At 34.1% G+C, this 16,702-nt stretch overlaps 1 protein-coding gene across 5 annotated transcripts in view; it reads left to right on the top strand.

Annotated features, from left to right (window-relative positions):
- The window catches only part of CCDC18 (coiled-coil domain containing 18), a 27,841-nt gene extending 11,139 nt beyond the window's left edge, over nt 1-16,702 (top strand). For 4 of the 5 annotated variants that reach the window (XM_040704587.2, XM_015290636.4, NM_001252034.2 and 1 more), the window contains 15 exons: nt 611-742; nt 1,471-1,605; nt 2,132-2,209; nt 3,651-3,767; nt 5,016-5,183; nt 5,668-5,810; nt 6,435-6,598; nt 7,385-7,598; nt 8,179-8,278; nt 9,309-9,425; nt 9,841-9,984; nt 11,020-11,223; nt 12,320-12,457; nt 14,649-14,846; nt 16,467-16,702. In XM_040704587.2, coding sequence (XP_040560521.1) covers nt 611-742; nt 1,471-1,605; nt 2,132-2,209; nt 3,651-3,767; nt 5,016-5,183; nt 5,668-5,810; nt 6,435-6,598; nt 7,385-7,598; nt 8,179-8,278; nt 9,309-9,425; nt 9,841-9,984; nt 11,020-11,223; nt 12,320-12,457; nt 14,649-14,846; nt 16,467-16,481 — 2,067 coding nt within the window. In that variant the 3' untranslated portion in view covers nt 16,482-16,702. The remainder of the gene's footprint in view (nt 1-610; nt 743-1,470; nt 1,606-2,131; nt 2,210-3,650; nt 3,768-5,015; nt 5,184-5,667; nt 5,811-6,434; nt 6,599-7,384; nt 7,599-8,178; nt 8,279-9,308; nt 9,426-9,840; nt 9,985-11,019; nt 11,224-12,319; nt 12,458-14,648; nt 14,847-16,466) is intronic. The other variant, XM_040704588.2, reaches the window with a different exon arrangement.

The following is a 16,702-nucleotide window of genomic DNA, read 5'->3' as shown; positions in this document are numbered from 1 at the left end:
CCTAAAGTTCTCAAGGAGTCTTTATGAAATTATTAAGTTAAGATGTAGCAAAGATGTATTCAATATGTTATCTAAATGTTGGACAAATCACTTTCATTTTCTTCTCTTGTTCTTAAATTGTGAATTCTTAAGAAAAATGTGTAGACCTGTGAATAGAATTGTCTTGTAAATAGAAATTTGTGAAGAAGGTAATCTGAAACTCAGAGTACTGTGTCTTCCAGTGCTGGTATTGTCATATAAACTTATTTGATTTTTGGGAGGAGGTCTAAGGTTGTTAGTGAAGTAAACAACTTTCAGATGGAAACCTGTATTCCATAAGATTCCATATATCCATATAAAAATACCATTTATTTTTGTTAGGTGTTCTTTCTTCCTGTTGTGTTCTGATAGTCTGCCTCAGCATGCATCCTGTCTGCATAGAGGCAGCACTGGGTGGTATTCTGTGTCTTTATTGTAGGCGTGACATTCTTTGAGAGGAAACATGCTGTGTATAACTTAGCATTTTCTAGGTTGTTTATTAATGAAATTAAGGAACTTGATTATATAATAATACCTACTGAATATCAGAAGTAAAGATTTTTATTAAGTCCTTACTGTTGTCATTTCCTAGGGAAAAAAGAAACGCATTCGCGAGTTGGAAACAACTGTCAGCGAAGAGTACAAGCAACTAACTTCTGCTTTTGAAAAAGCAAAACTGATTCATCTTGAGGAGCACAGAGAGATGGAGAAACAGATAGAAATAGTAAGGCATTATTTGTATGCTAATATGCATGTGTGATATAGGTGGCAACTTTTTCATGTGATAATTTTTTTTATTTAGTAGTTCTGGTGCAGATAGATAATGAAAAATGTTTATTATCTTCTCCCTACATTTCTGGATTTTAGTTCATTTTCCATCTAACACTACACAATGTCATGACTTCCATTTGGGTATGGATATCCTCTTTTCTGCTCAATTGAAGAAAAGCACAGACTTAAAAAGAATGCTGTGGCTCTTTGCTCCAAACACCTAGCACAAAAAAAAAGTAAAATTGTAACTTCTAAGCATACTCTTATTTACACTGTGAATGTGTGTGTTCAGGGAGAGCTGTCAGGATTTTTTTCATTCTTTATAGAATAATTCACTTGTTTTGTGCCATTAGAAATACAGCTTTGGCTACTTCTAACTGTTAACAAATTTATGTAACAGCTAGAATTTATTTTTAGTGAAGATGTATGTATGTTTTAGTGCCTTAGCTGATGACAAGCAATTATACTTTACCTGCCTTCATGGTCTTGCTTCTCTTTTTGCTTTTAACTATTAAGGATTTGGGTTTTCTTGATATTTTTGATACTATGCAATATTGCTAATGGCAGAAGGCTACTTCTCATTTTTAGTGGTGGGTGAATAGAATTGAACAATATGCTTAGATGAATAAGTTCTCTGAAACTGTTTATTAAAATAGTAAACTATAAATTACTTATGGGCAGCTTCAGACACAGCTAGATAAGAAACATCAACAATTTGTAGAACAAGTGACAACAATATCTGTTTTGCAACAAGATATTATACATAAACAGCATCACATCGAATCATTGGATGGGCTACTGATGGAGAGCAGAGAGGTAAGACTGGCTTTTGACTTAAGTTCAAATCTGTCCAGTGACTAATGATGAAAAGCATATCCACAGACGCATGGGAAAATTGAGAAAATGAAAAGATGACTTGTATATGTTTCATAATGCTTCTTTAAGCTCATTGACTTAATCTGTTTCACTCCCCATATTACTCTAAGTTGTTCAGAACTCTTCATTGTTTACTGTCTCACCATTCTATTTATACTTATGGTTTGTACCATTAATCAAAGGAAAGAGATCTGGGTCACGATCTGTTGTATCTATTCTAGATGAGGTCAACAAACAAGAACATTATGCTGGGCAATCCATGCTCCTTTAAATAACTAATTTTACTGCTGAATATGAAGGGATACCCCTTAGGAACCACATTCATACAAATAGAATATACAAGCTATATGCCAAAGTACACTGTTATACTTTTTCACCTGTATGATTCTTGCTTGCTAAGATTTTATTATTGCCACTATATTTACTTTTTTCTCTTGGGGGGGTGGGGTGGGAAATGTACAAACAGGAAACGAAGAAGCGAGATCTCAAGAAAGATGAGAGACTGAAGATACTGGAGAGTCAGTTAAATGAGCAAACAATCAAAGTTAGTAAACTCTTCGTAATTTTCAGTTCATAGTCTCAAAGTTTTGCAATTATGAGTTTTTTTGTTACCCTCTGTGGACAGGCTGTTTAGGCTACTTTACAGAAATGTCTCTCACAGATACTTCAGAAACCTGAAGTCTTCTCAGCGTCTCTTCCATGTTTTTTTGTTAACAGTTTTGGTGCAACCTGCCCTTAGAGATTATGCAATGCATAACTGCCTTATGAAATGACTGCAGTTATAAATAAAGGAGATCTGTACTTGTACTTCTAGAAAAGGAAAAGTTCTCTAACAAAGAATGCGATGTAGGTTTTTACTCCAGTTACTACATTCTAGGCATGCAATAATGACATTAGTTACCTTTTTATAGCCATCTATACCTCTTATTAGTGTTGGCTTGGTATCTTCCTTGCAGGACTTGCAACAGTAGTGTAATTAAACTTTTATCATGTGGTGATTTAATCATCAGGTTTTATATGATATTAAATTCTCAGGATGTCACTGGGAGTAGGTACTGTGGACTTAATTGGTAGGATGTACTTTCTGAATTTGTGCCAGTTTTCTATTGAGTATCTTTCTGGTACTTGGGTTGCTTTCTAAATACTTAAAATTAGGATCTGTAATTGGTTCTTTTCAAAAAGCTCTTCATTTTGGTGAGGAAGGAGGTATACAATCCAATATCCTTTAATAAATGAGTGGCGTTGAAAGCATTGTACATAAGCATGTCCACATAATTCATGTTGATGAAAAGTTTCTTAGCACTGAAATCAAATAGTTAAAAAATGGTGAATTACTATTCCTAATGATCTCTGGTGGTTTGTTCTTTATAACCTTGGGCAGATAACAGTTAGAAAATAGTTGTAGGGCATAATTAAAATCCATATTACTGATATTACCTGTAAATACCAAAATAAATTAGCAGTGTTGATATTGCTACCATAAGATACCATACTGTATGTTTTGCAATAAAACTCTTCCTTTCCATTTTCCTTTCCAAGGTAGAACTTGGGCATTGTCCCTCAGCTCAGAAAACAAACAAACAAAAGCTTTAGTAGCTTTCTGAGATACATTAAGATATGCATTCTGTTTTTGACTTCTGACAACTCAAGTGATATTTTTATTTTTATTTATAGAATTCAGTATGTAAATCTTAATTTGTAATAAAGTATGGGAGTCATGATTTGATATTTTAAATAGGTTCATTTGTAAATTGTGGCTACTGACAGTCTAAAATATTGTAATTTAATTTCACATTTCATAGATGTTCAATTCTGCTTATAATCTGAGTTCTCTGCTTTTTTACTTTTGTGCCTGTTATTGCATTCTTTGTATTAAAATGTAGCTTCTCAGACATTTTGCACAAAGACGACTTAAACATTTTTAGGCTATTAGCTAGTTAATAAAAAAATATGTGAATTTAAAGTAACCTGTGACATTCAACTAGGTGAAACAACTTGAGTCAGCACTGGATGTATGTAAGGAAGAACTTGCACTGTATTTGAGTCAGACAGAAGAAAATAAGGAGATGTTTCAAAATCAGCTCAAAAAGAAGTCTGAAGAGGTAACAGCTTGTTTTGGCAACTTTTCTGTATTACACATAAAGCTAGTGTTCTGATTGCTTTAACCTGAAATCTTGTGAAATGTGAAACAAAACCCCTGTAGTGTGAGTTATGACTGTGAATTAAGCTGGGAGGAAATACTGTACGTTTTGTGATGATCAGGCGAAAAAGCAAAACTAAGAAACATTGGATAAGCTTCAGGAACTACCAAGAGAATGAATTTGTTGAAAGAGGTAACAAAATCAAGATTAAATGGAAGAAATCATTGTCTTCAAAAATGGGGGGCATGCTATTGCAATATAAACATAAATTTACATAATTGATTTGTGTTGTGAGTATCTTAATGAGGAAGATGTCAGAGCGTAATCAGTTAAAACATTCACGTGAGGTTTTTGTCTGTAGTTTCATCTCCCTTTTGTCCCTTCCTCCCCCCAAGACAATACTGCCCTACTTAACAAGAGACAGGCGTTAGTCACATGGAGTTTATAAGAATAACTGAGTGGAAATCTGTGCTCTGTATTATGCACAAGCCTGTGATATGTACTGTTCCTTTCTATGTCCTAAAACTTGTTGCTCTTACACTGTGCATGGAGGGACTGACTACTGCGTGTTACGGAAGGGTGGCAGGTGAGACTTCTGTGATGAATACTTGCACACATAACTGGCAGAGTCACTGCCTCCACTTTGGCATGAGCAGCTAGTGTTTCACTTCTCCTCCTACACGCTGTTGGAAGAGCATGACTTTTTAGATAATTCCTGGCTTTCATCACTGAGAAATCAGACTTTTCAACACGTGGTGAAGCTAGACACTCAAAATACATGGCTGTTATTGGAATGACTATTGTCATAGAAGCAGGAAGAAATAAAGGGAGAATTTGAACTAAGTTTAATGTGGAAGACAGGAACTTCCTGAGAAATTAAGTAAGAAGAGTGGCAGAAAGAAAAGTAGTTCAATAAGTTATAAATGAGAAATCTTCGTTAAATTTGTTGAATTTGTTCTTAAAATATTAGCAGTTTAAATGCAGTTAAAAAGCAGGAATTAAAAGATTGGTGTTAAAAAATGACTAGGTCGCTTATTTTGTAAAGCACAACTGAATGATAAGATGTGTTACATACTGTTGAAACTAATGCACAAAATTCACAGACAAAATCTTATTGAATTTTTCATGAATCTGTGATGATTAAGAACAAAGAATAGCTGAGTGTGAATAAAAATGCTTTATACTGATGGAAAGTAAATGTGTTTTCAGGTTTGTTATTTACAAAAAGAAATAAAACTAAAAGGTCGTAATCTTCAGGACACAAGTGAACAGAATATTCTCCTGCAACAAACTTTGCATCAGCAGCAGCAAATGTTGCAGCAAGAAACTATTAGAACTGGGGAACTGGAAGATAATCAAACTAAGCTTGAAGAACAGGTATAGTACAGCTGGAAGTCTGCATAGGAACAATTGTTTTAATTCTTTAATGTGCATTTTTGTAATACCTTTAGAATCTGAATGTTCATAAATGATTTGAATTTCATTATTTTAGATATATCTAAAATAAAGGATTAACAGTTTGGTTTGTGTTAAAGCAAGTTCTGTGTTATTAAAACCCCTTGCCATACTGTGGCTAAGTGCTTGGTAAATTAGGCCCTAGACTTTAACGAAGGATAAGTGTATAGAAAGTGAAGTGTATTGTATCAAAAGATAAATCTAGTTACATTTAGTCAAAACCATTTGTCTTTCAGATGTGACTGCAAAGTCCTAGCCTTAAACTATATGCAATTTGAGACTGTAGATATGACTGCTTTATTAAAAGTTTCAATGTGTGTGTTTATTATGAGACAAGGATGTATTTTTCTATGCTGTGTAACTTTAAAAGTATTGATTGTTTGTTTTTTAATGCAATTTTAAATAGGTATCTACTTTAGAACAAGAACTTCAGAAACAGAAAGTATATGCAGAAGATGAGTTGAGAAAGGTAGAGGAGAAACTCTACCTAGCTTGCCAGGAAGCAGATTTAAACAGACAAAAGGTGGATGAACTTAATAGCATAATCCGGTAGGTTTTGAATAACTGAGAGGAATATTCTGAATATTAAATATCAAAAAGAAAGATTGTGCCCTGAAGTGTTAGTCAGCTGTGTAGTCAGATCATTCATTGTTTGGCTGAGCAATGGTCTGGAAGTTAGATGGAAAGTTTCTAACTAACAGCAGCATGAGGTTCTTTAACAGTCTTTGGATGGAATTAATTTGTGTCCCGGCAACCTATTTAGTCTGAAAATGGTGTCATAATACAAATTAATTCATTCATTAATTCATCCAAATTGCTTGTAATTTATGGAGGGCTTGGTAAGTTTAAAATAAGGCATTAGTTTTATTGCAGAAAAAGCCTTCTTGACTTTTTTTTAAATTTGATGCTGTTAGGTCTGTTATTTGCATAATTGATGGGAACAGTAATATCTCAATAGGATCTTTCCGTAACCAACTTTGCTTAACTTTACTGCTTCAAATGAAATTGACAGGATCCATAGTATATCTGTGGCACATCTGTTAACAGAATTCCCCTGGATTCCACAGTATTCACTATTTATGAAAGTATTTGTCTTTTCAGAGCCCAACGATAAAGATGTGTTGCTTTTGTTGCTACAAGGTTAATTTTGTTCTGGCTGCATCTTTTATTTAGACAGAAAACACTGGAGATGGATGAGTATAAGAATGAACTTACTGGTATGGAAAAAGAAGTAGTGCGATTAAAACGAGACTTAGATGACAAAGCGATGCAAATAAGTCATTTGGACATCACTTTGAAGGAAGCACAGTCAGAGCTCAGTGAAAAGACAAGTGAGGGTAACTTAGCTGTTCTGTTCTTCAGGCTTCCTTTAATCGTGCTGTTTTGCAGTGTATTAGGTTTGATGTTTCCCCATTTTACATGTTTTATTATTATTACTATGATAGTTATGCAGATTTTTCATACTTGCATTTTTTATGTTGGTAATTCTATTAAAAGACAAACAAAATCCCATTGGCTTATTTTCCTGGGATATCTGCAAAGTTTATTGTGGGATGTACCTTTACCCTGTGTGAAATGACTAAGCAGATTGCCCACAGATGCTGGTAGCACAGATTCTTAATGTGGTAATCAAACAAGAAGTACAATTATAACAGAGGTATACGTTGTTCATGAAAATTCATCTCTTAAATTCATCTTGTTAAAAAATAAAAAAAATAATGGGAAAGCTAATAGAAATAACAAGCTTTCTAACCATCCTTCTCCTTTTTAATTTTACCATTCTTTTCAACTGGAGGCCTACTAACAATTCTGTTTGTGTGTGTGGTTTTGTTTGTTTATTTGTAGCACTGTGTATTAAGTTGTTACATTGTGTATTTCATGATTTCAGATCAATCATAGGTTGTGATCTTGATTTTAAAAAAAGAAAACAAACAGTCAAGAATTATATGGCCACGTATTCATGGCAGCTAACTTCAGAAGTCCCTGTTTTTCTGGATTTTACTATGAAAACAGTGATACCGAAAACTGATTGAGGCGACCAGTGGTAATAGGCAGTGATGTTGTGTAAAGAGCCTTGACTCATGATTAAACATTTTGTGATTTGTTTTGTGTGTGTTAAATAGTGACTGTTTTAGAAGATAAACTGCTTCAAAGCGAGACTTGCCACAGGGAAGCATTACAGAAAATAGTGGAACTAGAATCTGCATTGCAAAATGCCCGTGGAGAATTAAAAGTTGTTTCACTGCAGCTTCAGGGATTGCAAGATGCGTTACAGAATGCACAGTTGTCTCTGGAGGAGAAGCAGGTTGCTATCATGAATCTAACAGCTGAACTCAGGTAAGTTAGTATCATTTTTGTCATGAAAATTTAGTTATGTTAATGTTTGTTTAGGAATAGTGTGCAGCTTGGATGGTCTTCTTAAATCATAACAGCTGTCTGTAATCTCCAGGTGATTTGTAGTGTGCTTGTGGTTTGTTTGTTTGTTTTTTTTTTTAATTCCAAAGCCATGAAATGATATTAATTATGGGGAATGACTTTCTTATATAGTGAAACTGATCAGAGGGCTGGAGCACCTCTCCTATGAAGAAAGGTTGAGGGAACTGGGCTTGTTTAGCTTGGAGAAGAGAAGGCTCTGACCTTAAATTAACATCTGTTTTTTTCTATATGTTTTTTCTATGTTTTTTAACATTGTTAATGAAATGTCGTCTTGGTAATCAATTAAAAACTTGTAATTGCATAGGTATCTCCAAAAGGGAAACAGCGCAGTTATTCCATTTGGGTTTGCTTTTTTACTAAGTTAGTTGAGTCACACTGTAGGGATACTTGGATTTAAGTAATAGATGTGATTGTTTTCAAGTTGGATACTTGAAGTTAAGTAAATGACTGCATAAGGCAGTTAAACATATGTGGATTTCAGGTATTGCAAGGGAGAAATTGAAGACAAAAAACAAGAGCTTCTTGACATGGACCAAGCATTGAAAGAAAGGAATTGGGAACTGAAACAAAGAGCAGCACAGGTCAGATAACTTTAAGTATGTTACTCACAATTGTTCTTATTATGTATTAAAAAAACTGCTAGATTTAATTGCCTTATCACATCATTCCAGACTATGTTGTTAATTTAGCCACAATGTCAACCTGAAAACTGACTGAAGCCTTATGACAACTGGAAAGATTTGTGCCTTCCCTAAGGATACACAGGCTGTTGTTATTGTAAATTCATCCCATAATTCTGATAGTAATAAAGGTGCAGGACATGGGTTGTCATCTTGATGTTTGATAAAAGAGAGCAGAAGTCTGCACTGAAGTGTGCTTTGAGATTTTAGATTCATTTCCTTATTTGTACTGGAGTATATTTCTTTAGATATAAAGAAACCTCTGAATATGAAACGGCATCTTTACTGTGAAGAAATTTTTGTCGCTGACCTGAAGCGTTTTCAGTCTTTTGGCTTGACTTCAGGATTTGGTATCCCTTATGGAGAAACTATCCTTCTGTCAAGTATAAATTAGCCTTTAGTTTTCTAATAACTACTTCTTGCAGGGGCTCACAGCTTGTGTATCCAAGAATATTTGAAGGGGTAGGAGGGGTGAGGAAAAACATAGAAGGAGCTGAGACTGTAAGGAGGTCAGACCTTCTGATATATTTTTGCCACAGTACTCTGAACTGCTCTAAGAATTCATCAAAACAACAGGATCTTTTTTTATTTTCTGCTCTGGCAAAATTTGTACTTCCTACAATGACAGATACATATGATGAGCTACTAATTAAATTCAGATTAAACTGAGAACTTGATTGTATTTTGTGTGTCTGATGTCTAAATGGTCTGTTATAGACTTTTTTCCCTCATTTTTTCACTCATCTCTTTGTTTATTTTTTGTGTGCTTTAAAATGAGATTCATTTTTTACATTGACTGTTTAGGAGAATATTTTTTCTACACTACAAGAGATGGGTTTAATTAATTTTGCTATATTTTGTAATATTGCTGCTTAAATTTTGCATAGTAGCTGAAAATAAAATATTTCCTTTTTTCCTTTTTTATATCTAGATCACACAGTTGGATATGACCGTTCGTGAACATAAGGGAGAAATGGAACAACAAATAATTCAGTTAGAGTGCAATTTAGAGAAATCAGAGTTAGAAGTTAAGGAATGTAATAAACAGGTAATTCTTGCTTTAAAACAGTTTCCCTAATAAATGGCAGTTGATTGTACGAGAGTATCTGGTCCTGGGACGCAGAAACTGGCCAGGTTTAACTCAGAAGAGGGTAACTGATGCTATATTTTAGGGAAAGGAAGGATAGTGTGATATTGTACCAGCAAAAATATTTTATATTTGTCAATTTTATTAGATTTGTATTTGTCAATTGTATTAGAGAGTTCCTAGTATTAAAATGAAAATTTATTTCTACTTAATGTAATTCCCAAACTGTTCATCTAATATAGAAATATATTGGCAAAATGAATCACAAATCAAAAAAGAACACAAACTCAGTGTTACTGCAGGATTTGTAAAGTTTCGCAAATAGTTCTTGGTTTAGTAAACTATCTTTTCTAATGCAATTGAATTTTCTGTTCAGATTGAGAGCTTAGAGTGCAAACTCCAGCATTCCAAGGAGGAACTTCACGAAAAAGACTTTGAACTGCTCCAGAGAAATCAAGAAATAAATCAGCTGAAGAAGAAAATGGAAAGACAACAACAGAGCCTAGAAGCTCTTGAAAAGGTAAAATGTTTCTTGGATTTCAACCTGTCTTTCCCCTTGCTAACTGTTACTCACAGAGCACTGCACAATTCTTAGTACTGTTGCTTGTGTGACCATTTAAGAAACAGTGAAGGTTAAACAGCCTTCTCCATAAACAAAATGGCTGTAAACCCTATGAAACTCTCCTCTTAAATTTGTGGGTAGAATTCATTTAAAATACATTATCAAATTTTTAATGCCGTTATTGTAATTGTCTACAAAGAACTGTACAGTGTCTTTTAAGCAAGTGTCATTACTACTCCCCGTGTAATTGTATTGTATATCCTGGTGTTTACAGGATCTTAATTCCCTAGCCAGTTTAATGATTTTAAAAAGATGAATTTAATGGCATAGTGTTAATTATTTGCTTTGTGAAGAAATAAAAATATTGACAATCTTTAGTAATGTGACGTTCTGGCTATGGAGCTGCTCTCCCTTGAAATGATATAAAAATTGCCATATGATGAAAGTTTCTTCTATCTTAGATATTTGTTTTGTGGAAATAATTGCCTTGAACACTGAGAGCTGGCATGCTCATAGGAACTGGAAAGGTTGCTCTGTTTATATTTACATGGCAAATGGGAGCATACAATTTAAAGATGCTCCCATTAAAGAGGACAGCAAATTTTACTTGATGAATTATACCAACGCGTGTTTTTCAGACATTAAATCAGTCATTAGTGAATGTGTTAAAAATACACTTCTTATGGATCTGTTTCTCTCTCAATGTCTCTCTCTATATATATGTCTATCTGTCAAGAAATTTTGTTAAAGCTTTATTTTAAATGTCTACACTGGCTGTTGAGGGATATGACACAGAACTTAGATGGACCACAGGTATTGTGCAACATCTCTACAACATTCTAGAGGCAATAAAAATAAAAAGTAATGTTGGAGCTTTGTGTTTGGCTTTTGTTTGTTGTTGTTGCTTTCTTTTTCCCCTCAGGAAGAGAAGAATCAATGTAAATGGTTTGGTATTTCTGATCTTTGAGGTATGATGTTATTTACCTGTTACAGACAGTGAAAAACCAGGAGAATTGCATTGGAGACCAGTTCAGGGAAGCATTAGATTTGGGTCAGCAACTGAAGCTAGAACGAGAACAGCTGCAGCGCACTCACTCAGAGCTGCTGGAGGCTCGTCAAATGCTGGCGCAGTCCCAAAGAGAAGCAGACAAACTCGCGTGTGAATTAGAAGAAGTAAACTGTCTGTCCCAAGAGAAGGTGACTTAACATTTCAATTCAGGATTGAAATTTGTTCCATACGTTCAGTATTAATGTAACTAATCATTGTAAATATATATATATATTTTTTTCTTTTTAAAGGACGCATTTACTTTAGTGCTTGAAGTTTATAACACGTATTATAGTTCTGTTTGACATGGGAATGTATGAGTTTTGTTTTCCCTTGCCATTTCACAGTAAGTAGCAGCTCTTCGTAAGGAGAAAATTTCAAAATCTCTCCTGGATAATTGGGTAATGACAGACAAAGGAAACGCCCAGATTTAAAAATGCAGTTACTGCGTTTTTTATTTCTTAGTAGAGTTAACCAAACCATTAACCAAAAGGTGATATTTCCTTTGATTTATGGAGCAGAAGTGGGAAATAGCTGGTATATTTCCATAATTAAATATCTGCAGGGAACCTACACATCATCAGAACTCACAAAACAGGTATCTGTCCTGTCTTTCCTCTTTTGAGTGCACAGGTCGTACCCAGTTGCTGTTTGTGTTCGTTGAGGATGGCTACTTCACTTTTATTACCCATTATTAAAAAAACCCAACAAAGTACAGTCAGAGAGCACTCTAGGTTAGGAGAGAGCATTCATTTGCAAAAATGTAGTTATATCTTTGCCAGTTATGAATATCTAGAAATATAGTGCTGCAGCTATGCAGTCCTATGTAAGCTTTGGAAGTGTTCTCTTAAAAGGTGGTTGTGGGTGGTTGTTTTTGTTTGTCTAGAAAATACAAGAAAACAACTTAATTACCATCTATTTCCTGTTTGGGTTACTCCTAGGAAATACTTCAGATTATATAGTTTCCTGCTTGAATGTGTAACCAAATTAATGACAAGCAAAACCCCCCATTTAAAGGACTCTACCACTGTTACTCAATAACCTTATATTTGGCTTAAGGCTATGTTCCACTGATTCCATATGAACAAATAGAAGAAATGGCTAACCTTGTCATGCTTCTTTGCATTAAACAGAGAGACACTGATTCACTTATCACCTAGAATTTTTCAAGAGTAAATAATGTGCTGCATTTACATTGTTTTTCAGATACAGGCATGATTCATACTATGTCTTTCTGTCCTTCAGGAATCTCGTGCAAACCGTCTGGCAGAAGAACTGGGTGCTGCCAAAGCTCATGAAGCTCAGCTAGAACTACAAATGCAATCTGAGATAAAGAAGCTTTTTTCAGAAATAAGTTCGTTAAAAGATGCTTGTCAGATAAAGGTATGCATCAGAACTGAAACAGCTCCTGCCATTTTGATTATTTTGTCTCTTTCTTTTCCTAGAATAAGACATCTGGGAAGTCATGTGAAGTCACTGAAGGCGTTTGATGTCAATGTGTGTGTGGGGGGGGGATGGGGGGTGGTTTGCTGTGTCTTAGCTGAATAGGAAGGTTCTTTAACTGCAGATAAAAGCAGTGTCAGCACTTCCACATTAACATTGTTAAGGAGATGATATAGGATAGTCAACATCTGGATAAGAAAAGGACAGTGCCTGCTGCTGTCCTTCAGACGTGTCACTAACATTTCCAGCTTCTCCTAACACTTTGAGGCTGATTCTGAAGAAAGGACTGATTCTACCTAGTGCCTGTAGAGCTACTAGCTAGACGCATCCTTTCCAGACAAAAAAGTAGTCTGTTAAAAGAATTAACAGATATGTTTTTTGAATCAGCAGCTAATACAGTTGTCGTAACTGCTTTCAGTCAACTAGTTATATTTGGACAGGGAGAAGGTAACAGAGCTTTGGAAGCCTTTTATGATTTCTGCATTTTTATTTATCATCAGAGGTGCCAAAGGTACCTATTAAGTTTATCTGAATCCTCAAGGAAGTACCTAGTTGCCTGTGGAGTTCATTTCTAATTGTCTAAGATGGACATCAGTCCAAAAGTAAACTCATCTGTCCATTTCATGTCATTAAAAGACTAAGCTCTAAAATAACAAATACAGTATGTTACTGGATTCTTCCTTTTCTCACAGTGAGGATGATATGAGTGCACTTAAGCTTACTTTCCTGTGATACATTCTGTCTTTCACTGAAGAAGATAAAACTCTGAGTTAGGTGAAGGTTGCATAAATAAAATCAAAAGAAAGAAAAGGAATTTGTCAAAAAAAAAAAAAAATTCAATGGAGTAAGCTGGATACATAAAATGCTAATGAGATTCTCTCTGATAGGAAATTTTGGGAGGATGGGAACAAACCATTTCACTTGGGTTCCTTGGGCAAGGTAGAAGTTGTACTACTTGTAGTTTTCAATAGTTCACCTAATTAAGGGAGTTTACTATACCAGCTTAAGGCTTATTGATCACCCTTTGACATCAGCTTTGTAAAAGCAGTTTTGCATAGGGAATTTGTTTCTAAAAGTCTGTCCATTGGAGTGCAAAACACCTCATACTTTTGAAAATATTAACATGCTTATGCTTCTAATTAAAAGGAACCTCGGTGACGTCTGTTACAAGGATCCTTTTCTGTATTCTGCATTAAAGTAGGGAGTTGTTTCATACTTAGATTCAGAATAACTTCTAGCATTCAGGAAATCACTCTTATTATTTTTTGCAAAGGAAAAATGAGGCCCAAGAAAGAAGCGAAGCTTTGTGAATACACCTACTCCAGCTATATTCCTTTAGAGACTTATGATGAAGGAAATTAAATTTCAAGTTGGTTTTCATTTTAGTTAAGTGGATAGAAAACTAAATTTTAGAACCATTTTGCATAAAATTATTACAAAGGTTCTAGCTCCATCCTCAGTATTATAGGGTTGCTTCCGTGTTTGAAAATGTTGTATGTATAAACATAACATAAGAAAAATGTTCTCCATTAGTAAAACATTTTTATTGCAGACTGACTGACTGACTGATCTTCCACAAAAACTTTGTGCTAGTTCTAAAATTTCAATTACCTGATGTATCTAGGGAAAGGGATGTGGGTGGATGTATTTTGCTGGGGCCAGGTGGTATGGGTGGGTTGTAATCTGTTTCTTTTCCTCCTTAATACACTACTTTCCTGATACAGGGGATATATCAGTGCAGACTAGAAAGTCTGTTTGTTACCTTACTAGGGTTGATTTCTCTCTTGGTTTACTCTTGTCCTTCTGAGATTCATAAAATAGCAAGGTCACAGATTTCTTCAGTTCAAGTTTTATTCTTTGCTTTAATCTGTGGTGAAGATCTTGTTAAAATAAAGCACTCTGGTAAGTTGAAGTTACCTTATTTAAAAGATAAAAAAGATGAGACTAAATTTACAATGGCAGAGCACTCTTATGGCAAATTAATCTTCTGTGGCCAAAGTTTCTTACTGAATTGAGAAATAAAATTTTATTAGTAATACCAAGATAAGTACAAAAAAAATTAAGTGTATGTTTTCCTAAGTTAATATTTAATTTTTACAATGGTTTTCTCATATTTCTTAAACTTGCGAAGCTTGCTCATGAGAGAGACCAAGCAAAAAGACAGACTTCAACAGAACACCAGAAATTTGGTTCTTACCATCTGAGCGAACAGTTGCAACAGGTGAAGGTAGAGTTAGAAGAGGCTCAAGATAATGTCACTAATCTGCAGCAGCAGCTTCAGATGAGAGATGAAATGGTTCGTGCTGCAAGTGAAACACTGCTTGTTAAGGTAAGCTGACTTACCCACCCGTTACACATAAAACATCTAAGGCAAGTTCTCTGCACAAAACAGAGGATCTTTTACCAAGATAATTGAACAAAGTGATTGTAATTATCCAGTTCTATTTTTATATTTATCTTTTTGTTTGTTTTAAGTAATGATGGAGGGAAAAAAAATAACTACAATACATGTAAACTTAGGTCCTTAAGGTCTATAATGTTCATCTTAGCCAACCTCATAGATATGACATGGAGGGTTTTTTTTCTTATGTGAAAGACATTGAAGGACTACAGGATGATTCTGTGTCATCTAAGACTTGGGTGTGTCACTTCAGTCCCAATCAGTGTATGTGCATCAATGTGTTTTATAGCTTACTGTTTAAAAATGTTTTGTTTTGTTTTGTTTTTTTTCAAAAAAAGAAAGTTTGCATATTTATGATTCTATAATGCAGGAAGCAATGGGAAAGATGAGATGTATCTAATACATAGTATAAAAATAACTAGAAGTTAGTGTAATAGCCCTTTATTCATTAGCTATAAGCTTATTATGTGCTACTTGAAGATATGTGTACTCTGTTTATAGCATTCCCTTTAAAGAATAAGCATCTAGCTAATATTTAATAGATGCAATGTAATGGCTTTTGTACGCATGATTAACAGAAATCATAATGTGATGTTACCAAATATTGGGATGATCAATACAGTACACAGTATTGACTACTGTAAATGCTGCTGCTATGGATTATATACTGGAGGGATTGTTTGGTTGATCACCTCAGGCTTCTTTTGTTTTACTTTTTTTAATAAATAAACTGCTAAATAATTAAGTTTAGAATGCAAAGCTATTTTAATGGTGGAAAAAAGCCAAAGTTAACTTTAGAAGTTAATGAAACTTAGAAGTTAACAAAACAAAAAAAAACTCCCACCCTGTAATAGACCATATTTTGTGGAATCATAGAATATCCCAAGTTGGAAGGGACCCATAAGGTTCATCAAGTCCAACTCCTAATTTATTTATTGTATTTATTTCTGTTTACTTCAAAAATCCAGAATACTCATGAGCTGGGTAAAATTTTATTAATGTATAGTAACAAATTATAGGCTTTTTTTCTCTCACATGACAGAAATACTTCAATACTGTTGATGCAGGTTTTGCAAACACTTCCTCTGTTTTCAGAAACTTAAGTTGTTAATAACTTAACAGTCTGGTTCACAGTGAAACCTTAAGCCTTATGTAGAGGAGTTATTTCAAGAGACAGTACATCTTGAAATTGGACGAAACTTTGTACGATTTATTTTTGTGTTAATACTCCTTTTCAAAATATGCTGTGTAATTGTTTCCTACTTAAGTCCCAGAACTTAATACATTTTGAAAAATGTGTAGGTAGAGTTCATTTTGAAAGGAAATCATTTCTGTTGACAGAACAGTAAACGAGTGCATTAATAATTTCAGTCTAGGAGGCAGAATTTCAGAAAGAAGCCATGGACTTGAGACCTGCAGGTAGTTGGCTTAAATTGTTAACAGTAATCTTAAAAATGAAAAGTAGTATCTTAGTGCAAAAAGATTTAGATATGGTAAACTAAACTCAAACATTTTAAAGAGATTCTGATCACAGTTCTTTTGTTCTAGGTTAGAGAATTATGAAGGAAGAAATATTGGCTGTTGGACAACAACTCTTGAATGCTGTTGCTGGCAACATAATAGTGTATTCTAAGAAGAAATTTTAATCTAATATTTGTAAACAATGAATGAATATTTTTGTACTGGCATAAAAGCCAGTCTTAATTTTCCAACCATTTTTGTGATTATTGTCTTAATATATTCACTTATTTTATTTTTCAGAAATAAAATTTATTTTTTAAGTA

This window comes from Gallus gallus, chromosome 8 (genome assembly GCF_016699485.2).
Source record: "Gallus gallus isolate bGalGal1 chromosome 8, bGalGal1.mat.broiler.GRCg7b, whole genome shotgun sequence".
NCBI classification, from domain to species: Eukaryota; Metazoa; Chordata; class Aves; order Galliformes; family Phasianidae; genus Gallus; species Gallus gallus.
The sequence above is the reverse complement of the archived record's forward strand: the minus strand, read 5'-3'. Positions and strand labels throughout refer to the sequence as shown.